Source organism: Centruroides sculpturatus, unplaced genomic scaffold (assembly GCF_000671375.1).
Source record: "Centruroides sculpturatus isolate CEXI.00-Female unplaced genomic scaffold, Cexi_2.0 scaffold380, whole genome shotgun sequence".
Taxonomy (NCBI): Eukaryota; Metazoa; Arthropoda; class Arachnida; order Scorpiones; family Buthidae; genus Centruroides; species Centruroides sculpturatus.
This window is the reverse complement of record NW_019384570.1, coordinates 247185-274474: the sequence shown is the minus strand read 5'-3', so window position 1 is coordinate 274474 and position 27290 is coordinate 247185. Positions and strand designations below refer to the sequence as shown.

At 29.3% G+C, this 27290-nt stretch overlaps 1 protein-coding gene across 6 annotated transcripts; it reads left to right on the top strand.

The window, feature by feature from the left end:
* Nucleotides 1–539: 539 nt before the first annotated feature.
* Nucleotides 540–25318, top strand: LOC111624161 (N-glycosylase/DNA lyase-like). 6 transcript variants are annotated; one of them, XM_023366969.1, is made up of 8 exons: nucleotides 559–698; nucleotides 2747–2774; nucleotides 2842–3136; nucleotides 8593–8872; nucleotides 9386–9530; nucleotides 14471–14520; nucleotides 21633–21703; nucleotides 25205–25318. In XM_023366969.1, exons 2-7 carry the CDS (start codon nucleotides 2747–2749, stop codon nucleotides 21687–21689), a joined length of 855 nt encoding a protein of 284 aa, XP_023222737.1. In that variant the 5' UTR covers nucleotides 559–698; the 3' UTR covers nucleotides 21690–21703; nucleotides 25205–25318. The 6 variants fall into 6 exon arrangements, with proteins under 6 accessions (XP_023222732.1, XP_023222737.1, XP_023222735.1 ...); XM_023366967.1 differs by lacking the exon at nucleotides 559–698 and adding an exon at nucleotides 784–1317; XM_023366968.1 differs by lacking the exon at nucleotides 559–698 and adding an exon at nucleotides 785–1231.
* Nucleotides 25319–27290: the final 1972 nt, after the last annotated feature.

The following is a 27290-nucleotide window of genomic DNA, read 5'->3' as shown; positions in this document are numbered from 1 at the left end:
TTACTTACGCGCGACTCACTTTATCCGAGTTCAATAAAAATGATACCAATGGATTTCAAACCATCATTTTAGCCACTTTATTTTAATTCGTGTGACACAATCGTACTTTTATAATTTACCGAAACTTTGAATAAGTTATCGATTATCGGGAAATTTTGCGCTAAAGGCTTTGTCGCGATAACTTGGGATTTCGAGAAGTCGAGAATGAAACTCCACGGTTATACGAAACAAAACTAAAAATAGTGTTTATGAAAAGTTTGTTTTAATTCTGGAAAATTTAAAATACACAAAAAAATTATAACATGTTAAAATATTAAAAATATATACAAAAATTGATAAAGTTTTGCATCGATTCGAATCGCAATTCTCTGCTTTTCCCGGAGGCGCAGGATAAACAAATTGAAATTTCTGTATACTTCTACATCAAATTTAAATTAATCGGGTCTGTATATATATTATTTTATGTTTAATTTTTTAAATGTGTATATTTGTTTATTTTCTAAGGGAGATGGCAACGCGTTTGGCGGGCGGTAGTTTGAATGTTATTGTTTTGTAGATCGATCGATTATATCTTATTTCCAATTACTTTTTTTTCGGTATTAATATTTGAGTCGGGTTACAATGTGTTGGAAAGTTATACCTTGTAATTTCCAAGAATTGAATTTAGACATCACGTTAACTTGCGGCCAGTCTTTCAGGTAAATTTTGTTTTGGTACTAATATTAAATATGGTCGAAGTATACCTAGGTAACGCCAATGGTGGCGCTTCGGTTAGGTTAGATTAGATATTTAGGTTTACATATTTGAACTGAGGGGACCGAGACGAGTTCAACGGTACCGTACTTTTGGACCGGAGACCAAAAATAAGAAAGTTATCTTCCAGAGGGATAGGTTAGGTTTGTTGGACAAGCCGCGAAAGCGGCGCGTAGTACTAGCCGACCGCGAGCGATTGCGAGCGGGTCGTCGGCTGAGGGACCCGAAAAGGACTTAACTCCAACTACGGACGATCGGTGCGCTCGTAGATCAACGTCTGCCTCTGCTGAAGGTATATATGGCCGACTTGCCGGACTGTCCGTTAAACACGCGATAGGCTTAGTGGAGAGAGCGACGCGACTCCCGATCATTGATCGATCGCCGGGAAAAAGTAGGGTACCGTTGAACTCGTCTCGGTCCCCCCAGTTCAAATATGTAAACCTAACCTAACTGAAGCACCACTATTGAGGTTACTGAGGTATACTTTAACCTTAAATATACAATTTAGTATAGAATTTAAAAATCTTATTTGTGTACGCCAATTAAGGATTTAAGGACGAAATGGTATGGCTCGATTCGAACTCCGGACGATGCGGTCGGGACCTTAACGGAGCCGTAGAGCGTACCCGCGGAAGGAAAAAGTCAAAGGAACCGCACCTCTACGTGTGACCCTTTGCGAGATATTGCGTTCCTCCCAAATTACTCTATGTTATCGCTTGTAATTGTCCGCGTCTTGGCACCGTACGTAGTCGTGTGTCTTGTTGCGGTTTTGTATCATTTTTCTTTTATGTACTTGCGAGCGCTACGTTGGCCTCTATATCTAGACTTATTACGCTGTCGTGACGGTGTGAGAAGTCGAAGAATAAAGAGGCCGACGGAGTGCTCGCCAGTATATGCCGAGCTAGACGATAGTAATCTTCCTTTTCTTTCGTGGCATATTTTTTTATCACGCTTGTATGTAACAAATAATTCTTGCAATCCTACGATGACGGGCATTACGGTAGAAGTTACTTTTGGGTACTTTGTTCGTATTTATGCGTGTAAATAAAAGATCTAAAAGTAACTTCTACCACTACAAATGACTTTTAAACAAATCTAATGCACGTGCTTTAATTAAATACCGTATTATACTTTACCATTTTTATGATGGAAAAGTGCATCCGAACGATAAATGGTCTGGTGTCGAAATGTAACCTTTAACTGTAATAAATTTGTATTACGACAGACTTAAAAAACAATGATTTAATCTAAAATTATTTATGATCTGAAGTGTTTTGAAAGATTTAGTTATTGTATTTCCATTATGAAAAGTATAAATGATTTAAGATTCCTCATTTTAAATATGAAACTATTTAGTTATTTAGTATAAAATATTTTGTATTTCTACAATGGTATTCTACGATAAAATAAAATATATAAATAATGTATTTCAATTTACCCACCGTTAAAGGTGCATTAATTTGGTCGGTTTTTTTTATGTAACTTTATTTACAATTTTTCTAAATTAAATGTTTAATTGGGACTTGGATTAACTGTTCGAGTAGGACGTAACTATGATAAAATGTAAACAAAATCTTATCTGCTTAAAATTTTTCGGTATTTGTCTACTTTACGTTTAAAAAAGCAAAGTTGGAAAACAAGAATTTCTCGATGTAAATTTACTTTAAATAACATTTTATTGTTTTTTACAAAGTTAAACGGAATAATTTACAAGTACTACTTAAAATGTCCTCCGAGATACGATTGCATAACTGATATTTTGGTGGGCCAGATCTCGAAAACAAAGTGCAATTTGAAAAATGCAGAGAATTTTAGGCTGGTATTTCACTTTAGAAGCTATCTATAAAATATTGCATAGGTGTTTCCTTATGTCTCTTATCAGTGAATATGGATGTTTTTCTAGTAAAGTTTGAAAATTCTTAGTTGTAAACTTTATGAATAATAATTTATTAGATGAAAAACATGCAAATCATTTGTATATTTTATTTTTTAGATGGAAAAGAGCAGAAAGTGGAGAGTGGGTGAGTGTTTTTTCAAATGTTGTATGGATGTTAAAACAAGATAAAGATGGAAATCTCAATTATAAAGCTTACAACTGCAAGAAAAATACAGATTGTCAGAAATCGAAACGAAGAAAGTTGTATTTAAAGGATACAGTTGCAAGGAACCTTGATGGAAATTATTCTGATACGGATCACGAAAACATGTTAAAAGAATATTTTCAATTGAAAGTTAACTTGACGGATTTATATCGAGATTGGAGTGAAAAAGATGACAAATTTAATAATATTTCCAAAATCTTTAATGGAGTTAGAATTCTTAAACAAGATCCTGTTGAAAATTTGATATCTTTTATATGTTCATCTAATAATAACATACCAAGGTAAATTAAGAATTAATATATTACAATAATCTAGTGTTAATTCGAGTAATCAACAAAGCACTAAAATTTTAGGAGCTTGGAGGATTTGAAAAAAATATTTATTTCATCAGAATAAATATCAGAATTTTTATAAATATATTTTATGTCATCTTTAGATTATTTCTAGACTATTAAAAGTTTTAGTATTTTGATTAATTATTTTACAACAAAGTCGTATTTTACTAGAAAACTGATAGCATTAATTCAATACAGTGTTTAATGTAGCCTACCTATACATTTCTTCTTTAAGTCAAAGTTAACATAAAGTAATATTGTCATCATAGTTTATTAAAAGTCAAAACACTCATTTATAACTACAGACAATGAATTTTGTCTTACAACACAAAAGGTTATTTAAAATTTTTCACTTTACAGATCGTCCACAGCAACAGCCCACCTAGTAAAACGCCTTGGATCGCGGCTTTGATGTTGCTTTAATACAGGAACCCTAAACCACTGATAGGGTCCTTGGTATTCCTGGTAGTTTTGACTGTATTCATCTAGGTGTACAGTTGGCTATTGTTAATATTTATTATTAATTCAAAAAAGGAAGAAAACTCAATTATTTTTAATGTAAAATAAACATTATTTTTAATAACTTGAATGTTTTGATGTTGTTTGTAACTTGGAATATCTTGTTAGGAGTATAAAGTACTGGGGTTGGATGTCACGCCAACAATTATCTCAATCAATACTTCTTCCAAAACTTCAGACTATGAGGCGTTAAATATAATTAAACATATTTTACGTCGAAAGCGCTCGCAAAAATAAATTATTTTTAATTATATTTAACGCCTCATAGTCTGAAGTTTTGGAAGAAGTTTTGATTGAGAACTTGGAATATCATATTTCAATTTACATACTCTGATTTGTTTGTCATTTTCCTGAAGATGATATTTTGAAATATTGAAAACATTTGAGTTATTATTATACTGTAGTATTATTTTTTTTTATAATTATATAATTATTAATAGCAACCTGCAGGAAGACACATTTTCACACAAAGTTATTACATTAGCATATTATAAATAGTAACTTATAAATCAGTTACAATTGAGTGTACAAAAAGAAAAAATATCTTTATGAATGATGTTAAATAGTAAATTAAACAATGTAACATCATCATCATGGAGAGAATTATCCAAAATAAAGTATAACAAAAAAATAAACTAAAAAAAACTCATTTATAACTAAAAATTTAGCAATAATTTGCTAAATAATGGATAGTATCCCAAACTACACAGGTACAGCTCACTTATATAGTAAAATATAGTGCCACCAAAAATCACAAGTTGAAGAATGACACCCAGGCAATGATATAATATTCCAAAACTAGAAATTTGTATTTAATAAATGCAAAAAATTTCCACATGAAGTGATCTTAACAAAAAAAAATTTTTTCACAAAATCAGAGAAAGTGACACATTTAGTTATAGTATGCAAAATGTCCAATTTTTGATCACCAGAACAATAGAGAGAAATTTGTTGTTTATGATTTAATGAAAGCTCAGGGAGACACACCTTATCTATATTATAATAGATACAACATTATAAAAAGAATAGTCTAAATCTTTATACCAACTACTGTATTATATAAACTATTATGGTCTTCTCAAACTGCACTTAAAAATAACCACTTTTTACTAACCTTTAACATGCAGTCTTTTTTATTAATGTAATCTAACATTTTCAATCACATTAATTGATCTTCATCAGGATTGAATAAAGAATTTTTGAATTTATGATGAATGAAACCGATTAAAGAACGTTTTAAGTTTTAATTCTTTCTCAGTGCTTATTGCGTAAGTCCAAAAATAATTATAGACTTTGGATTGATAGTGTACAAATACACACATACACTAACACATAAAAATACAAATTAAAAAGAATAAAGAAATAGATGATATAACTGGCTTCTACTAATGTCTGTCCGTGTATTTTTCTTTATGCTTTTTCCTTTATGCTGATACGTTCATAACGCACCTGCTTGCCATCCTACGGATATTTTATATGATTCTTTGGTGTTTATAGCCTTTCCTGCTGGACTGCTCTTATGAATATGCCAGGCTTCTGCATATTTAATATGTGTCATGTCTTGCACCTTATGTATTATTTCTGCTCTTTCTCATTTCACTGATACCTCAGTTGGGTCTGCTATAATGTATGTCGCTAAAGCTGTGATGGGAGCTTTAGCGATATACATTATAGCAGACCCAACTGAGGTATCAGTGAAATGGGAAAGAGCAGAAATAATACTAAGGTGCAAGATAATAATCTTTCATAATCTGAATTATGAACAACTTCAATTAAATCATTTAAAAAGAAACTAAAAAGTACTGGGGCACATAACAACCTGTCTGACTCCCTTGCCTGTAAACAAATCATCATAACTAAATTTATCTCATTTTGAACCTATTCTGATATTAGAGGTACAGTACAATACAATTTAGATGATAATGAAACAAATTTGAAATTAATGCTGTAACACAGACATTTTCTCCATAATAAATCCCTCTCCACACTGTCAAATGTTGACAAAAGATAAACAAAAATCACACCTTATGATGCTTTCTGATTAAAGTCTTTTGGATCAAAGTATGTACTGAGTAAACTAAAGATATTATCTATTGCTGAATAATTTGATCTAAAATCAGCTTGATTTTCATATATTATGTTCCTTTAACCACCTTAATAATCTAAAATAACAAATTTACAAAAATGACACACAATTTGAAATGCTCTATAATTTTTTGGAACCAATCCAGAACTACTCTTATATAGTGGAACTGATGTAGAGCTTTTCCATTCATCTAGTATAACTCCAGTATTCAAAACCTTATTAAACAATTCATCAAAAAGAGAAACAAAGAGTCTATTTTCCAAAATTCCATGGGAATTTATCTAAAATCCTTGTGCCTTTTCCCATTTTAATTTATAAATCACATTTCTTAACTCATGCTGTGAAATATTTAAATCTAAAATTTTATTTGTCCAACACCTGCAATCATTAAATATAGTTATATCTACTCTATATGGAAATATTGTTCCAAATAGCATATATTGATAAAAATGGTCAAACCAATCCCTCAAAAATATCCCAGGTAACTTATATCTAGTTTGGATTTTAAAAAACTTCCAAAAACATCTATTATCCTTGAAAAACACTGATGACAATTGTATTCTAGGAAAGAAAAAAAATTTTTTTTTGCTAAACATTATTTTTATCAGACAATGATACATAAGAAATGTCCTTCAGTGAGAAGCCAAATTAGTTCTACAAAATGCCAATCAAGCCTAATTTTTAGCTCTTATCGATAATCAACATTCTGTCAAACTAGGTAAATTTACCATTGTCATCAGCAGACCTAAAATTCATTCCATATTTAACAGCAATCTGAACAACAATTTCTTATAATGTACATAAAATAATATTTGAAGAATTTAATTTCACACAAAACTTTAATAGTGTAATGTGTAACATTGTTCAAGATTTTTCTCCATTTCAAATGTAACAATGTATTAAAACACTGTCTTACACAAACAGAGATTGTGCACGTTTGACTTGACTGATGAACTTTGAAACAGGTCTGTATATGCTGCTAAGTTATCTAGCAACATGAAAATACCAATTAATGATGTGTTAAGCTGCACAATCATTAAATAAAAAAATTAGTACACTTACTTTTGGGATAGACCATGTATTACAACTAAAGGTAACATTAGGTATAACCTTAACATTAAAATATGAATTAATAAACAACATCCAACCAGTTTTCAATCCCACTGTATTAGACTTTAAACGCATCACTGATAATACAAGTATAGTCTTTCAAAATATCCAAATTAAGCCAATGGAAAATTGAAGACAACCAAGTTTCAGATAGAACTATCTAAAAATTCAATAAATTCTTGTAGAAAAATCTAGTTTGATCAGGGGTTCCAGAACAGTTCCAAGAAACCACAGAGATAAATTGATTTGTTAGTTACTATGAAGATATAGGAATCACTTTTCCAACACACTTGTCCAATTTCTATTTAATTCTATCTACAATTATTTTATAATAGTATACTAAACGAATAGTTTGAGTACCCTCTAATTTTTTTGATTACCAAATGTTCTCAATTTGTATCTGATTTCTCTAATACACTGCAAACAATCATTAATTGAATAAACAATTAAATGTAAATTATATATACATTTAATTGTTTATTCAAGAGAACCACTTCCTTAAAACAAGCAGCTTGTCAATAAAAGAACCAAACTATCATACTATTAAACTAGGCTTATCTCCAATTTTCAATGCATTGTATGTTAAGAAAGATTAGAGTATATATCAAAAAAATAATCAATCAACTTTACTATTAAGAAATGCACACAATCTCAAAAAAACATACAGTACATCCCTTTACTCATATCAAAAGTCTTTGCTTATAGAAGTTGATAGATTTCATCAATGTGATAATTGCACTCAGATCTAGCTCTACTGCTGACTTTCTCATTAATAATTGGAGAAAACAATTTACTCTTCATATCCTACAACTTTCCAAATAATCAGAAAGCACTCACCTAAAATGCAAAATATTTAGCAACAGTTTGTGACATAATGGACAGTCTCCCAAATTGCACAGGTATAGCTTCACTTATATAGTGAAGTATAGTGTCACCAATAATCCACAAATTGAAATATGACATTAATGCAATGATATAAAATTTCAAAATTAGAAACTTGCATTTAATAACTCCAAAAAATTCTCAAAAAATAATCTGAATACCAAACATTTCTTCACAAAAATTGGAAAAAGTGATACATTTAGTCATAATGTATAATAAATGTATTCTTGATCTCCAGGACAAATTTTCTCATTTATAATTTAATGAGATGCTCAACAAGTTACACCTTATCCATAAATAAAAAGCAAAAATTTTAGCAATATTTAAATATTAATTAAATAAACAAAATAATAGGTATTCTCCCCAAGTTATTAAAATGAAAAATATTGAAAAAAAGGAAAGAAAAACACCAAAAAACTGAGTTTTTCTTTCCCTTTTTTAGTAAAAATTTGTAGTGTATGCAAGAAGGATAGTAAAAATACTTTATTATAATTAATATTTATTTATGTGTTTGTATTTTTAAAAATTTGTTCTATGATTTTTAACTGGGTATTTTAAGTAATTGTTGTACTGGGGGAGGCACTTATCGTTTACAAGACCACCTTTTTTTTTTTCAAAAAAAAAAAAAAAACTATAAATGGCAAAACAGTAGTGTTTCATAACTTGAAATTTTAAATTTAAATATTATTTTTTTAGTAATGTATAATACATATTTAAAAAATTAATGATTCATCAATTTTAATTTATTTAATTAAACTAACAAAAATTACATGATAGAAAGAAAACTTATATTTTTTATTAATAGGATAACCAGTATGGTAGAAAAATTATGTTCCCATTACGGTGAAGAAGGATTGGAAATAAATGACAAAATATTCTACACGTTTCCTTCTTTAGAGAAATTAGCCGAAGCTAAAGTGGAAGGAGAATTGCGTAAGTTAGGATTTGGCTATCGTGCAAAGTATATTAATCAGACTGCAGCTCATATTACTAAAAATGATCCCAACTGGTTAATGTCTCTCAGAAATATCTCTTATGAAGATGCACGGAAGGAATTATTACAGTTACCTGGAGTAGGTGGCAAGGTTAGTCATATTTTCCAATTTATAACAAAATTTGTTTTTACTTGTTTATTTCAAAATAAAAATGAACAAAATTTGGTACCATGTTAAAATCAAAAATTAAACAGATAGTTAATTTAAAGAAACTAAAAATATATTTATTCAAAAACATTTTCAGCCATTTTTCTGATCATCTTCAAATTACAAACACATTGAACAATGTAAAATAAAAATTCATAACAAATAACAACTGTAAAAACAATTAGAATTATGTAAGAGTTTAAAATTTTAAAATATGCAAATAAAACATTGATGATAAAACAATGAAACTAGATGTTTTTTTAATAGTATTAATGTATTTTATATTAAAAATTATTATTATTACAGTTTTCTATTAATGATGAACTATTTAAGAAGAAGATGGTAAAAATAAAATAGTTCAATAGATGTTTTTATAATTTGAAACAACCTATTTATTCTGTACGTAGTTCTAACTTAGACTACGATAAATAAGAAATACTTTAATTTTTAATTCAGGTGGCAGATTGTGTATGTTTGATGTCATTGGATAAAAGTGAAGCAGTACCAATAGATACTCATGTTTGGCAAATAGCTACAAGAGATTATCTCCCTCATTTGAAAACAAAGAAAACTATGACTGATAAAATTTACTTGGAGATTGGTAAGTTTTTATATTAAATATTTCAGTTTAATATTAATTTATCATTATGAGATTATCCCATAATCTGAATTAGTCTATCTAAATTTTAAAATACAAAATTTACATGAAACAATAGAATTGAAATTTAACATATAAATTGCTTAATTTCTTTTAAAATTTTATCTTCATTTTACACATTAGAATCTGTGAAAACAATTCATTAACTGTTCCATTTGTTTTCATTGATTGAAATTACAGATAATTAGTCACAGAAGATTATATTTAATACTCTGTTGCTGATATAGGAATACTTGAATAAATTAATTTGTATTTAAAAATTTGTTTTAATTTTTACATTAATTCTAAGCTGTTTGAAAAGAATATAAGATTTTAAACAGAAATAAGCTTTTGAAAGTTACTTTAAATTTGTATAATAAATAAGTATTCATGTTTCTGTTGTATTTATTTAATTTTATGTCAGTTTTTATAAAACAGGGAATATAATTTATAATCCAGGAGTATTGCTTCTATGTTTAAAAATAAAAATGAGAATTCTTTAGGGAACATTTGCAATTTAATCAGTAGAAAATATTAAGTTATTGCCATATTTATTTAAGAATTTTACAGTTATGTTATTATATCGTTTTTTAAAAATTAATATTGAAAGATATAAGGATGTAGAACCTAATAAATTTTAATTTTAAAAAATCTCAGTTATGAGTAGATTAGTAGCAGTGTTAGAGAAATATAACATAACATACAAGGTTGAGACTAATCATACTGAAAGAGTGTAGAGTAATGTAGCCCTGTGCCAATAGTCATTCTGCCAGGTGACATTTGCATCTACCATGCATTTTACAAAATGGTATCACCCATATCAAACTACACCAGAATTGAAAAGTGAGCTATTATTTGATTTTTGACAGCCAAAGGCATTAGATCTAATTAGATCCATTATATGTTATATGCACAGTATGGAGAGTCATGCTTGTCACTACTAAAAGCTTGGGTTCAAAAGTTTATGTTGCTCATTGTCTATGTTTATTTGGCTTTTTGAACTTTTGAATCTATTTAACCTTATATGTTACATTATTTTTCTTTGGCAGTGTTACAAACCTTGTTTATTGAATCTGCCTTGTATATATCTTTATTAATTTAAAAGCTGGCATATATATTATCCCTTAATTACTCTTTCAATCACTATATCAGTGTATTTCTATTAATAGGACTTATCATACTGGTGTATAAGATTACAGCCTCACAGTTACACAAATTAAAATTGTTTTATTTTCAATTACAGTAATTTTGATTAAATTAAGGACATAGATGCATATTAATTATATTATCCCTTTTTTATAATTATAAATCTAATAATTATATTCAATTCACTTTGTAGGAATCAGTAATTATTAATTGATCCTAAAAGGCAAGTTTGATATATTGTTTTAGCTATATAATTATCATTATTAATTATTTTACATATGCATTATTTAAGTTTAACTATTATAATTTTATGAAATACAGTATGATCATATAATTATTACAGCATTTGGAAAATAAATGCTTTTTTTCTCTAGTCAAATTTTATTTGAATTTTTTCTTTATTTTTTGGTTATGTATATTTGGGTATATTCTATTTAGAGATTTTCAGCAAATTACTCTATTTTTATTTCAAAATTCTTAAAGGATACACCAAAATTAATATCTAGTTTTAAGGATCAGTTTTTTGGTATTAATTTAATAACATAATACATTATAATTTAAATAACTATTGTCTGGGAATTGTCTGGAACAAGCCAGGCACTCAAAACTTGTACAAGAGAGTACAGACAATTCAAATGGGGTCAGAAAGTATAAAAATAGAGAAAAACATTAAATATTTAGGGATTACACTTAACTTTAAGTTTCTTTGGACCATACATATTGAGAACATTTGTAAGAAAACAGGGTTAATCTTTCAGATACGCACCCAATTATAAATAATATTAATACTATGCTACAAAATTCAAATGGTCCCTTAATTGACTGAGAGGACACCAGGGAAATATTGGCAATGAAAGAGCCGATGAATTAGCAAAGAAGGCAGCCACCAACCAAGAAAACACCATAACATACAGCAAATTACCACCTGTGACAGGATTCAATGGTATAAAATACTATATTTTAAAAGAATGGCAAATGTTCTGGGACAATTTCCATAATGAAACAACTTACTCATACTTACCAGACATTAAAAGTATCTACAAGTTGAATTGGCTTGAAATTGATCACAATACAACCCAATTTATAACGAACCATGGCTGCTTTCAAAGCTTCAACACAGGTTCAAAATTACTGATAGTGATAAGTGCTCTATTTGTGACAATACTGATAGAAGTGACCACTACCTGTTTGACTGCTCTATAGTCAAAAAAGAAAGGAAGGACTTACAGCTAATTTTAAGCTACAAACATAAATTGGCCATGTAATAAAAGCCTTCTCCTGCAAGACAAAGAAATCTACAGGTCCTTCAAAACTCTTATAGACTTATATTTCAAATGGACCTTAGTGCAAAAATTATACTGAACATTGTTGCTTTCTGGGAAGTTACCCAGCCCTTTATTGTGTTAAGTCCCATAGTGACTGAGTCCACTTTCCCCCACACCATTCATTTACTGTTACATGCATTTAACATTTTTTTTTGTAGAATAATGACTGTATGCAGTTTACCACCCAGTTGTGCTAAGTGGTACTGGGTATGTACAGTACTGTACATATCACTTGTACCTGATTAATAAAAAAAAAGTACTTCCCAGGAAAAAATTTAAGGTGAATGACCTGTGTTATTAGTGTCTACTCCATTTTCCCTTACAATCTGTTAGTTTGACAAGAAAATAATACTCGTATTATAACATTCAATAACATAATAATTCATATTCCAGTTATTTTTAAAAATAATAATAANTAGATCAAAGTGCCTTCATACTATAAGATACAATAGACCAAGAACAACTCTAATCTGGTCAATGTGATTTTGCTTTTACAGTAACACATTTTCAGTTGTCACCTTATATATGGACTATCTCTTTTTTTCTCTCATTTCATAAAATATGATTGGGTTTTGGAATTGCAAGATTTGGCTACGAGTAGCCGATTGAGATATTTGTAGGGCTCTAGGCTACTACTTTCTGGGCCACTTTAAAGATAATTTGACTACATAACGAGAAATTCTGCTTTACTGTTTATAAAATCTATCTTCTGACCTGTGAGGTTCTCACCAGACATGTGCTGTTTACCAACAGTTTATTAATATTATTATTATTATTAGTGGATAGTCAATTGATAAGAAGTTTCAGCAGTATAAAATATAAGTTTTGTAAATTAAATTGTATTTATAATACTAAAACCATTAAATTTTTAAAATTATTCATGAATTACACTTTGTAATAAATTTGAAATGTGTAATAAAAGATATTCATTCATTCTATTAATTTTAAATATTTGTCATTATTTATTATTATTGTTATGAGGGTCATTCTAAAAGAAAAGAACGTTTTGATCTGACAAGCCATTCAGTTCTCCTACCACCCTCAACTGCCACATCATGAACCTTCCCATGTTTTCATGCCAGTCTTATGCTAACAGCGAGCCACAATGATCAGTGTGACTTTGAAATGTGTGACAAAATTAAAGATCCCGTCAATTGTGAGGTTCGTAGTGTAATACGCTTTTTGAATGTGAAAAAAGTCCGCCCTATCAAAATTTACAGACAGATAACAAAGGTTTATGGTAATGTGAAGAATGAAGCTTCAGTTCAAAACAAATGGTAGGGATTGTTGTCCAGAGGCATTGTGCTTCTTCAGGATAATGCACGTCCACATGCTGCTGCATTGACGAAGAACTTGCTTCACTAGTTTAAGTGGGAAGTTTTTGAACATCCTTCTTATAACCCAGACTAGGCTCCAAATGATTACATCTTTTCCCAAATGTCACTATGGAAGTGACAATGAACTGAAAGAGGCCATTAATGACTGGTTCAAGAACTTGGCGGTAACTGAGTGTGCAGAAGGCATAGAAAAGCTGATGATATGCTATGACAAATGTTTAAATTTGTATGACAACTATGTAGAAATATAGCTAAGGTGTCATATGTGTTGTAAAATAAGTTTTGTTTCATTATCTTAAATAAAAATATCTAGAGAAACAAACGTTCTTTACTTTTAGAATCACTCTCATATATAATGTTATTTTATTTTAGTGTTAATATAAAATATTTAAATTTCTCTGTTGCAAGAGGCAACACTGGAGAGAGCGACACATAAAGAAACAAAAACTTTTAATAAAATGATAACAAAAATCATTAATATATCTTTAATAATAAATACCTAGCAGTAAAATGAACATAAAACATATTTTTGAATACTTTCAATAGCAATCTTTAGGTTTAAAATGATTAATTCCAAAGTTATAATTTACATATTACAATTAAAGTTATATTCAAAGAAGTAAAGAATGGAATGTGCATACAAGTTTAAAGTTAGGAATAATAAAGAATTAACAGAGTGTAAATACGATTTAAATTATGATTAAAGTAAAAATAAATATGAGATGAGAATTAACTTTATACTTCAGTTCTAGCTTCAAATTTTAAATTTGTGTGTGCATTCTGTTAATTCTTTTCACATAATAACTGATTCTGCATTTTAATTTTAAATTGAAAATTTCTACTCTCATTAGTTGAAAACATTTGTATTTTTGTTCATTTTATTGCTAGTTATTCAAGATTTTGTTTCTTTGTAAATACTGTATTTAAAATTTTTTTGAATATTTTTGCAAGATGTCTGGTAATATAACTTTATAAATAAAATAATTATAGACACTTAAATTTATTTCTGAAAATATTTATAAATCTTAAAATTGTACTTGCATCATTAATTTATTTTGATATTTTTAAAGTAAATGTCTTAAACTTTCTTTTATAGGTAATTTCTTCAGAAATCGATTTGGTAAATATGCAGGATGGGCACATTCTGTAAGTAAAAAATGAAAATTCAATTAATGATAATATTTTTACTATAAAAAAATTGAATATTAATATGAAAACCAGTTAAAAATATCAAACTTAAAAGAATTAGGTAATACAGAAAATCATCATTAATTCAAACTCAGTTTGAAATCAAATCATTTATTCAAACTGGTTTGAAATTCCATTAGTTTGTAACTGTGCTTTTGTCCTGGCTGGGGTATAGAGATTTATACATTAAGGAATTTGATTAGTTCAAAATACTGCTATTTTGTAATTCAAAGTGAAAATTCTGTCCAAACTGCAATATGAGTATGTTAACTTGTTCATTTAGATCAAAGTGCCTTCATACTATAAGATACAATAGACCAAGAACAACTCTAATCTGGTCAATGTGATTTTGCTTTTACAGTAACACATTTTCAGTTGTCACCTTATATATGGACTATCTCTTTTTTTCTCTCATTTCATAAAATATGATTGGGTTTTGGAATTGCAAGATTTGGCTACGAGTAGCCGATTGAGATATTTGTAGGGCTCTAGGCTACTACTTTCTGGGCCACTTTAAAGATAATTTGACTACATAACGAGAAATTCTGCTTTACTGTTTATAAAATCTATCTTCTGACCTGTGAGGTTCTCACCAGACATGTGCTGTTTACCAACAGTTTATTAATATTATTATTATTATTAATTATCATTATTAATTATTTTACATATGCATTATTTAAGTTTAACTATTATAATTTTATGAAATACAGTATGATCATATAATTATTACAGCATTTGGAAAATAAATGCTTTTTTTCTCTAGTCAAATTTTATTTGAATTTTTTCTTTATTTTTTGGTTATGTATATTTGGGTATATTCTATTTAGAGATTTTCAGCAAATTACTCTATTTTTATTTCAAAATTCTTAAAGGATACACCAAAATTAATATCTAGTTTTAAGGATCAGTTTTTTGGTATTAATTTAATAACATAATACATTATAATTTAAATAACTATTGTCTGGGAATTGTCTGGAACAAGCCAGGCACTCAAAACTTGTACAAGAGAGTACAGACAATTCANGCCACAAATATTGAAGTCGTAATATCACTAGAAAAGCGTTTAAAGCACATAAAATCATATTAAAATATATAAATTTACAAGTATGTACTGTATTTAAAGTACATGCATTCGTAAATTTAGATTACTTTTTCTGTACTATATTAAAAACTAAAATTTATTTGTTTGTAAGCTTAAAATAGATTCTTATTAGCCATATATTATTAGAAATGCATTAATAAATAAAATACAGAACCGGAAATGGTAATTTATGGTTTAGCCTAGTGACTTGTAGATTCGGAGACAAGTAAATTTGACTTATGTCGTCTCTCCTGGAACCAATTACCAACATAAGGCGAGGTATACCTGTATATGTTCTCCACCTCAAATTAGTAGTGTCTTGACCCTGTACAGTACATCATACTTTTCCATTAGCTATAGAGTCGTACTGGTCAGCTATCTAATACCTTTCGGGGAAAAATTTTTTAATTGAAATAACGTGACTTCTGGTTTGCACTGGAAATTCATATTTAGTTAATTAGGGCTTCCTGCCCCTAAGCTTTACATGTTTGGTCTTGATTTTCATTGATCTAACACCATTCTTGAGATTAAAGAAGGACAAATGACAGCAATATTTATACATAATTAATGCCTTTGTGATAATTTCTTCCTTTCTCACTTAAACAAAAGATCAGCATGACATCCAACCCTCAAATTTAATTAACTCTTTCTCAACATCCATAAATTAAACAACAGCATAGATTTGAGACTGGAGTAAATAGATTCAAATAATGTTTATCATATTACAGTTTGCTTTTTCCTGACTTTTATAAGACTGTTTAAGTATTTTGACACCTTTATGGATTATTTGATCTACTTTTACCTATAGTCATAATGGTCAACTTAATAGACATATTAGACTTCTTATAATATCTTTTATTTAAAATTGAAATGCATTTTGGACTTTTAGTTTCTCTTCAGTCAACTTTTACAATTATCTTTTCAACATTATTATTATTATTATTATGTTGGGTTTAGTGGGTAATACTCGGTTTAAACCGGTGGCTGTGTACTATGCCGGACCAGAGTCAAGGCATAGCAACCAAAACTAATTAAATAAGTATGTCAGTGTCAGTGTTTGTATTAAGGAATTTCCTAACGATATGACATGTATTCAATATAGTGGCCTTCTGTAGTGTGATGTATGTATTTCTATTCAATTGTAATGTTCCCAGGCTTTTGTGTAGTGTGTGTGGTATCACACCTGTACAGGAGAGAACAACAGGTACAATAAGCACCCTATCCATCCTCCACAGATGCCTTATTTCCTGGGCGAGTTCTGTGTACTTGCTAATTTTTTCAGTGCATGTGTTTTGTACATTGTGAGTGTTTGGAATGGCTATGTCTATAATGTATGTGATTTTATTGTGTTTGTCAATGAGTGTGATGTCTGGTCTGTTGTGGTAAATTGTTTTATCTGTGATTATGGCTCTGTCGTAGTACATTTTGTGCGTGTTGTTTTCCAATACTGTCTGTGGAATATACTTGTAGTATGGTTCGTGGATGTCTGCCAATTTGTGTTTCTTTGCAAGCTCTTGGTGTATTATATTTGCTACTTGATTGTGTCTATGTAAGTAATCTGTCTGTGCCAAGAGCTTGCAACCAGAAGTGATGTGTTGTATAGTTTCTGGCATGATGTGACATTTTCTGCATGTGTCATTTGTGAGTGTTGTATCTTTGAGTATGTGTTTTCTGTAGTTTTTAGTATTTATGACCTGATCCTGTATGGCAATCATGAATCCTTCCGTCTCCCCAAAGAGGCATCCCCGATCTAACCAGCTGTTTGACGCAGTTTTGTCAACAAAATCCTGGGCCAGGTCATAAGGATGCCTGCCATGGAGTGCCTTTCGAGCCCACGATTGCTTGATGGTGTCTATGCTTTTTATGTGTTGTGTCATGTCTGTATGATGTGAGTGTAAGTTTAATGGTGTGTTATTTGAGTCTGCTAGAGTTACTGCTTTATGTAACTGTGATGTTTCTTGTTTCTTGTAGAAAAACTCTCGCAGTGACTGTATTTGTTTGTAGTGAAGGTTAACTATGTCAATCAGGCCACGTCCGCCTTCTTTACGTGGAAGGGTTAATCTTTCTGTGGCGGATTTAGGATGATGTTGTTTATGCTTAGTAAGTGTTGTTCTTGTTTTCCTTTGGAGTTGCTCGAGATCTGTGTGAGTCCAATGTATAACTCCAAAAGAGTATGTGAGTACTGGGATGACATATGTGTTTATTGCTTTAACTGTGTGTTTTGCATTTAACTGTGTTCTGAGTATAGCGTTTAACCTACTTTGGTATTCTTTAATTAATCGTTGCTTTATTTGTGTATGTTCTGTTAGTTTGGCCTGTTGGAATCCTAAGTACTTGTAGAACTCGCCCTCTTCCATGGATTCAATAACGTCTCCATTTCCAAGTGCAAAATCTTCTTTCTTCAGGATTCCTTTTTCTATGTGAAGTTTTTTGCATTTGTCTAGGCCAAACTCCATTTGTATGTCCTTAGTGTATGAATGTGTGATTTGTAGGAGTTGATGAAGTTGTTTTTGTGTGGATGCATAAAGTTTTATGTCGTCCATGTACATGAGATGTGAGAGTGTAAACTGTGTTGTTTTTTCGTGTCTGATATTGTAGCCGTATTGCGTGTTGTTTAACATGTTGGATAATGGATTCAGGGCTAGGCAGAACCAGAGAGGACTCAAGGAATCTCCTTGAAAAATTCCTCGCCTAATGAATATTTCGTTTGTTTGTATGGAAGTGTTACTAACCCTGAGATGTAGTGTTGTTCTCCAGTGCTGCATAGTGTTTTCGAAGAATGCAATGAGTGATGGATGTATTTTGTACATGTGTAGAATATGTAGCAGCCAACTGTGTGGAACACTGTCGAATGCTTTTCTGTAGTCTATATATGCCATGTGTATGTTTCTGTGTTGTTTGTGTGCTTGCCGTAGAATGACTGAATCTATGAGTAACTGTTCTTTGCATCCCCTGTGATTTCTACGGCAACCTTTTTGTTGTTCTGTAAGAATGTCGTGTTCTTCAACATGTTTGTATATTTTGTTTGTGATACAGGATGTCAATAATTTGTAGAGTGTTGGAAGACATGTAATTGGTCTGTATTGTGTGGGGTCTGTGGTTTTGTTGTTTTTAGGTTTCATGTAGGTGATGCCCTGAGTAAGAAATTTTGGCATGTCTTGTGGATTGATGATGATGTGTGTTAGATGTTTAGCTAGTTCCTGGTGCAGTGATGTAAACTTTTTGTACCAGAAATTGTGAATGTTGTCTACACCAGGTGTCTTCCAGTTGTGTGTTCTGTTAACAGCGTAGCGAATGTCGTGTATGTTTATTTCAGCACAGGGCATAGTTGGTATGTTATGCAAGTTTCTGTTCTCCTCCTCGATCCAGCCTGCATCAGCATTGTGTGTAACAGCATTGGACCAAAGAGAAGACCAATAAGTTGTGAGTTCTTCTTCTGTTGGTGTGCCACTGTGCTGTGTATCAGTGTTTGTTTTGGTACTGATTTGTCTGTAGAAAAGTTTTTCATTGTTTGTGAATAATTTATTTTGTTGTTTTCGTAGTGTACATGTTTTGTATCGTTTGAGTCTACGTGCTTTGGCTGCGAGTTTTTGTTTTAGTGTATCGATGTATTCTGTAATGTGTGTGTTGTGATGCTCGTGTTTTGTGTCTGTTTTAATTTTCTTGAAAATGTTCTTGAGTTGTTTCTTTAATCTGGGTGTTATGTTGTTTTTATTGTATTGTGTCAGCCTGCCTAATTGCTGTCTAATGTCATTTATTTGTGTTTCTATTCTTCTCTGCCAGGCAGGCTTATGATAGAATTGTGTTTTGTGTGTGTCTGTCTATGAGTGTATTTTCAGTCCATGGTGTGTCACTACTGTGACTGCCCCAGCATAAACTAATGTATGAATGTTATTATTATTATTATTAATAAAATAATAAATGTAATTGTTTATAGAGATAAGCAAATGTTGGAAAAACAATTTGACTGAAGAGGGACACTAAAAGTTCAAAATGCATTTCCATTTAAATTAAAAGATATTATAAGAAGTCTGAATTGTCTGTTAAGTTGACCATTATGACAAATATAGGTAACAATATTTTATATTTGTTGATGGATTAAAAAAATAGTGTCAACAGATTTACTTAAAAAAGTATGGTAGTAATTTTCATATTTTTATTTTTCACTCTTTCCATCCTATGGGATTTAAGAGGGCTCTACCACACTGAAAAATAATAAAATAAACTAAAATTTAATAACCTTTCAACAAAAAATAAAGAGTGTACCAAACTGATGTAACAAAACTTTTAAAATGTATATAAAAATAGAGATTTAAAATGAAAACTTACAGCATACACAAATTTGATCAAATATTAGTTCTTTAGTCTTAATTATATTATTTAACAAATATATTTTTATAGTTAGAATAGTTAGTTCATTAAAACTGGTGATAACTGAAAGAAAGCAAAATGCATTTTTTTATTATAAATTTTTCTTTGCATAAGTTTGCAGTACTGTTAACTTATTACATGTTATACGAAGTTTCGTTCATTTTGATTACATTAGATAGGTTAACAATTATATATATCATATCCTATAACACTTCACATCTTTTTCCAGCAAATTTATTGTTTTCATGCTAACATTTTTGGATGTCTTAAATGCCCTCATCCTTATCAGGCAACTTTACCTTATGTAGAAGATGTTGTGTTTTTTTTTTTTTTCTAGTTTCAAATGAATTAACATTGTTACATTTTAAACATTGTTATATTGTTGTATTTCAAAATCTAAAGTTGGAATATAATTTAATAAAATTTTTGAGAATTAATTTTGTATTGTAGTGCTACTGTGCTCTATTTAATGTTAAAGTGCCAAATTTGATCATTAATGTCTCCAAGACCAATAAACCAGTTTGGATGAAATTTATATTTAGTGTCCACAACAAGGATTACAGAAGTCTTAAATTTTGAATAAATTCATTGGATCATTCTGGCCTTATGCAATCCCAAATTTGACACTTTTTCCACTAGATTTACAAGAGAAGTTTTCATGACACCAAGCTACCAGAAAATCTAGAAGGAGTCTGCTTATGCTTAATAACTTTTGAGAGCTGACCACCTCTAAACTAGTGAAACCAGGTTGAAAAAGTAGAGCTCAGCAAAAACATCTAAATAAAGGAAACTTTTGAAAGTTGAGACATAAGAATAGTGCAATCAGATTTGACAGTAAGACTGAACATATAAATAAAAAGTGCACATTACACAGCCTACAATTACAAGAAGTTTTGGACAGAGCAATGTCATCATGATAATAAATTGGAAAAATAAGCATTGTCCCAGATAAAGGCTTCGAGCTTTACTTTGTACCTCAAACTTCTTTTGCCGATGTTGCTCAAAGAAGTTCTAATGTTCAGTCAAATTAATGTAAGTGCAACAATTTTAAGGCACAAAATAAAGCTTGAAGCATTTTTCTATGACAATGCTTATTTTTCCAATTTATTATCATGGTGACATTGCTCTGTCCAAAACTTCCTGTAGTTGTAGGCTGTGTAATATGCACTTTTTATATGTTCAGTCTTACTGTCAAATCTGATTGCACTATTCTTATGTCTCAATTTTCAAAAGTTTCCTTTATTTAGATGTTTTTTGCTGAGCTCTACTTTTTCAACTTGGTTTCATCAAGTTGAAAAAGTAGAGTTTCACCAGTTTTTATATGGAATATCATATATGTTAGAATTATATTTTATTAGGCTGCACAAACTAATCATAGAAAAATGTGTAAATTAATTTAATAATATATAATTAATGATTTATTAAAAATTAAGTTACTTATTTTAAGAATTACTAAAATTTTTAAAATAATTTATAATATTTGTTATAATTATTGCATTAATTATATATGCTAATGTAAAGATTAATACAAGCTTAAAACCTTTTAACTGTTTAATATTTTAATTTTGATTTAATTCTGATTACTTGTTAATAATGTACATATTTAATGACTTTTTAGGTATTATTTGCTGCTGATCTTCCACAGTTCAAACATTTAAGAAATGAATTACATTAATGCAATAATCTTAAGTAAGTATTATTAAAATAATTTGAAATCACACCAATATTAAACCTTTATTATTATTGTATTCATATATATCGTTGGTGCACAAGAATATTGACACAACTCAAAAAAATAGTTCTTCCAGAACAGCCATTTAAAAGTTTCTTTTATTTCTGCAAGACTTTGTCATGATCTTGAATTTTTAAAATTTTCAAATCTTTATTTCCAAAAAATATTGAAAATTTTAAAAATCCAAGATCATGACAAAGTCTTGCAGAAATAAAAGAAACTTTTAAATGGCTGTTCTGGAAGAACTATTTTTTTGAGTTGTGTCACTATTCTTGTGCACCAACAATATGTTATAATGCCAGATGAAGTTTGTGTTCATTGCAACACTTAAACAACCTTCTCAATAACTGGAAGAAATTACAAAGCACAATCAACAAAACCTTTAACATCCAGTAATGAAATTTAATGTAGAACTTGACAAATGTTTTAAATTTTATTACTGGATGTTAAAGGTTTTGTTGATTGTGCTTTAAACAACAGGATTTCAAATTAAATTTATCAAAGTTTTTTCTTAATTGGAGCTAAAGTTAAAGAAGCTTTTTCACATCCCAATGCTAAATAAAAATATTTATCACTCATTACAATATATAATAATTCACAATATACAGTGTAATTAAATATGAAGTTGAAACTTAAACTTGAATAAGTTGCTGCATATTAAACATGATTTCTTCATCTGCCTATGTAGACATTTTAAGATAATACTTAAAAGATACTGAAATAACCTTTAAAAGCATTATCAAATAGTTGACAGTTGACTCTATTCCTTCATGATTGTTATTTAAAATTTTTAGAAAGTCGCTTACATATAGTATTTTTAAATCAACAAGTTTTAATTTTTCAAACACAAACATCATAGTCACTAATAATGATTTTCTTCAAGCTTATTTTTCTGTTTGGAGTTTTCAAGCATAATAGAAAAAAACAATACATTTAACAGAATGTATAATACCCAAATATAGTTTAAACTATAGAAAATGATTGAAAATATTTGTGTTTGTAAAATTAAAGCTTACTGATTTAAAAAAGTGGATCTAATTGTGAAATCAGCTTGTGATTTTCATAAAATTTTTAATCATAGCATTTAAGAAACTGTAGTAAAGTATTAAATATTATTACTGATATAAATATCAATTATGTTTAGTAAGAACAAGCAATCAAATTATTAAATTGTATTAAAGTTTTATATTTAATAATTTCCCTGTTTCTGAGTAAATTTAATAAATTTGATATTTCAAAATGTACTTATTACTGGAAATTCATTAGCATAGATATAAAATGACAATTTCTTTATTCAATATATAAAAATCATTGTATTTATAGATGTTTATAAATTAATACTTATTATATGAATTGCTCACATTTTATTGAAGCAAACAAAAGGCTGTTAAATTCAGTTTGCCAAATATCATTTATTAGGAGAAGTAGTTTCAGTCAATCTTTTGGTTGCTATCAATTTTTATCATCCTTTTAAGTAAGTTAATAATGAACCAACTCTGGCTGAAAATGTTTCATCAAATAAATAGTATTTGGTAATCTGAATTTACCAGTTTTGGCTTCTTATTTTATTTCATAGATGGAAGTAAATTTGCAATCTTTATCAGTATTTTAAGGAGTTTTTAAAGCATAAATACAATAAAAGCATGCTTACTAGGAACATAAGTTAGAAAAGAGAAATATAGTTTAATTTATTTTATTGCAAGTCATATAATAAAATTAAAAATCAAATTTAATGTTGAAAGGAGACAACATTATCAGTTATTATTATTCCATAACGAGTGTAAATGTAAGTATGAAAAAATAGAGAGATTGTGCTTCTTTTCCAAAGTTACATTCATATTAAACTTATTTTCATTAAATTGTGTCACCAGATAAATCATGAAAACCATTTATTTTATGTATCGCATTTTCAAAAAGTTATTGTAATTTAGAAATGCTTTTATTAATAATCACACTACATGTTTAATATTGTACAATATTAATGCAATACTTTTATGTGCACTATAAATACTGTATATTTTAATAAGCAAAATATATTTATCTATTGTAATGTTCANAAGTTGTAAACCCATCTCTGATATTGATCAGTTTGCATTAATTGCCACACTGCCTATACCATTTTCTGATTTGTAACATTTAGGATGGAATTGTTTTTCAATGATTTATCCTAGTGCTGTAATATTGTAATGGTTTTTTTTTACTTTTTCACTACTGTTCCACATGTAGAATTCAATTACTGTTGTATGTTGGCTTTAAGGTGCATTCATTTTTTTGCAACGGTGTGCAATAATAACAACAATATATTTGGATCATATTACATACTTAGACTTCAAGGAATTTATTTAATCATAATTGAATATAATCAGAATATTGTCTCAATATTCTATGCTATAATTCTGCACTATCAAGATTTTTGCAATTTAAAGTTTTAAATCAAAACTGTATTTTAATGATTCACACATACTTTTTTAACTTTGTTATAAAATTTTAAAATATCTCAACACTAAATAAGTACAGCTAACCCCTGTATAACACGGCACTTCTATAGCACGGATTCACTCTAACACGGTTGGAGAATTGGGAACATCCCCTGTATAACATGGTGGTTTTATAGCACGGGTTCACTCTAACATGGTTCAGGAATTGGGTAAACCCTCGTACAACATGAAATGTAATAAAGGGTGCATTCTTTTATACCTCTGCGTAACTCCACACAAGCATTCTAATTGTTTTCGTGGCTGCTTTGAATGCTCTCTCAATAATAATCCATTTAATGGTTAAATTTTACAATTGGGACCCTTCTTTTGCCTCTAAAAGCTCATTTTAGAATTATAGATTCTTCCATCACGATACTATTGATAGTGCGGGCGCCGCCATCTTTCTTTCGCCGTCGTTCCTAAATGCCTACAAACAGCGGCGCACTCCTGTTGCAGAGCAACCGCTATTAACGAACGCACCCAAAAACTGTTACCAGTTGATGATGCTCATGCCGAGATCATCATATAGGATGAATAATCCTCTGGTAAAGTATTTACTTAAATAATAAATGAGTATTTTACCTATGAAAAAAATGAATAATAAATCCGATTTAAATAAGGATTTAACAGTGTGTTTTTTAATTTTTGGAACCTAAACCCCCTTTTCGCACTAGTTCTTTGTTTCGTATAACACAGATTTGCGTAACACGGCAATTTTTTTGGAATGTAACTCCCGTGTTATATGGGGGTTACCTGTATAGAATTTTCAAATAATAAAATTACAATTGACTTGTTCTACGAAATAAGGTATCTAAATGCAATTAGATCCCTTTTCAGTTAACTATTTTATTACGCATATTGAATAGGATTTTATGGATATATATATATATGTTCCCTTTGCTTTAATACACTAAAGTATTTCAATAACTACATTTTAATTATTTTTAAATGCACTAAATACCAGTAATCTTTGTTTTTCAGATTGTTGTTTTGAAGGACAAGAGCATCATTATCGAATTGGAATAAGAATACATGAAATATTTAATATCTTTACTTTGAAATTGAATTTTTAATTGTAAATAAAGTTATTTTCAAATGAATAATATCTCAATTATTTATAATAGATTTTATATTTCTTGTTTAAAATGTTATAATTTGGATTTTCATTACAATTTCAAATAAGAAATTTCTGTATCTTTTGTGTTCTAAAGAGAATTATTTGAGATTTTTAGATTAATTCTGAATTGTTTGCAACTATGAAGAAACAAAATGGTATTTCCACAAGCTAAGTTTTAGTGTTTACTCTAATATGCAAAGAATGTCTGATTGCTTCTGAAAGAAATTTTTGTGTACAAAAGTATTATTTTAATTATATATTAACGTGGAAGTATGTACAGTTAAGGAATACAAAATAAATTAAAAAACTACACAGTCAAACTTTTTTTAGATGCCAATAAATTATGATAAATCAAATTGGTACTAAACTGAAGTACTGTACAGTACTTCAAACAGTAAGAATTATTATGTCTACTACACTGGTGTGTAATGCAAAATCATATATTTTTGTAATTCAAAGATACTGAAAAGTTTTCAATTTAATATTTATCTGTGCGTGAGTATTCTTTGGCGTTAAATAGAGATTTATTTGACTATAAAGTTAGTATTTTTATTTTGAATCATCTAAAGAGTCACCAGAAATGCAAAATTTGAATATTGATAACAATGACTCGGCCATGAACAAGTTTTTGATTATAGCCTACCATTTACTTTGATAGCATCTTATAAGTTAGTTGTAGTCTTATTAAATACGGTATTTTATGGAATTTTGTCTCTGCATGCTATGTAGAGCATTTACAGACACTTGTTATCTTCATATGCGTCTCTGGATACTCTCAACGCTTCTTTTTCAGTACAGTGATTCCTGTCTTCCTTCTGATTTAGGAGTTAAAGCAGCTTTTGGATTTTATCAAATTTAAATCACACTTTTATATAAAGCAAATATGTACACTTGATATTTTATGTTATTAACAAAATTAAGTAATTTTTACTTAATTTTGTTACATCATTAAATGTTACATTATTTTATAAAATTGATTTTATAGTTTTTCCACTATATACAGTAGAGTCTCGAAAACTCGGCCTAATGTGGACCGAAGGGTGGCCGAGTTTGTGAAAATGCCGGGTTATCGGGAATGGGGTTAAAAAAATAAGTACGAGTGTTTCCTCAGAAAATACTGTACTGTACTTGTATGTATTGATTACTTGAGAATACAGCAGAGAATAAACTGCCCAAATACCCTTAAACAAAGGAAAAGTACGTCCTTTATGAAGACATAGTGTCTTTACTACATGAAAATGAAAATTAATGAATACACTGTGTACAGTAATTTACCTGATAAGACAGACCTCAGAAAAATACTTTGAGGCATAAAGCTGTCTATAATGAAAATTAATTAACTAAGGATTTTTTTGCTCTGCCAGGGTGTGGCCGAGTTATCCGGACTGCCGGGTTATCGAGTGCCGAGTTTTTGAGACTATTACTTTCCCGGTTGTTAGGTGTACATAACAAAAGAAAGTAATGGAATCATGTCAAATTTGACCCTCTGAGTTTTTTTATTTACTTATTTTTTGCAAATCTCCACGTTTTGACCCAAAATAGTCTAAAAACAGCAAAATATTCCGTATGTGTGTGTTGGCGTGTATTTCGCTTAATATCTCAAGACGGGGTGAAGATATAGAAACGAAATTTGACAACGTAGCTTGTATATAAGGGGCATTGATGCTATTAAATTTTGGTTACAAAAGATCAAAGGGATGGAGAGATAGAGGGTGGTCACGTGATATATCTCGTGTGGGGTTTGACTATTAATGTTAACAAGAAAAATTGTGTTTTATAAAACTCATTTCTATCCTCTAAATTTAGTTTTTTTTTTATATTTTGTAATAATAAAACATATATAAAGTTTATTTTTATAACGAAATCTCATAACAGATTGCGCCACATACAATTATAGTTGTTTATTTTGATTTATAATACAAATGTTATTTTTAAAATAAAAGCCAGGAA

Coding starts and splice junctions, on each gene's coding strand:
- LOC111624161 (XM_023366964.1), top strand. CDS start 622: ATGTGTTGGAAAGTTATACCTTGTAATTTCCAAGAATTGAATTTAGAC. Junction 3,137..8,592: donor TCTAATAATAACATACCAAG/GTAAATTAAGAA, acceptor TTTTATTAATAG/GATAACCAGTATGGTAGAAA. Junction 9,531..14,470: donor TAAAATTTACTTGGAGATTG/GTAAGTTTTTAT, acceptor TTTCTTTTATAG/GTAATTTCTTCAGAAATCGA.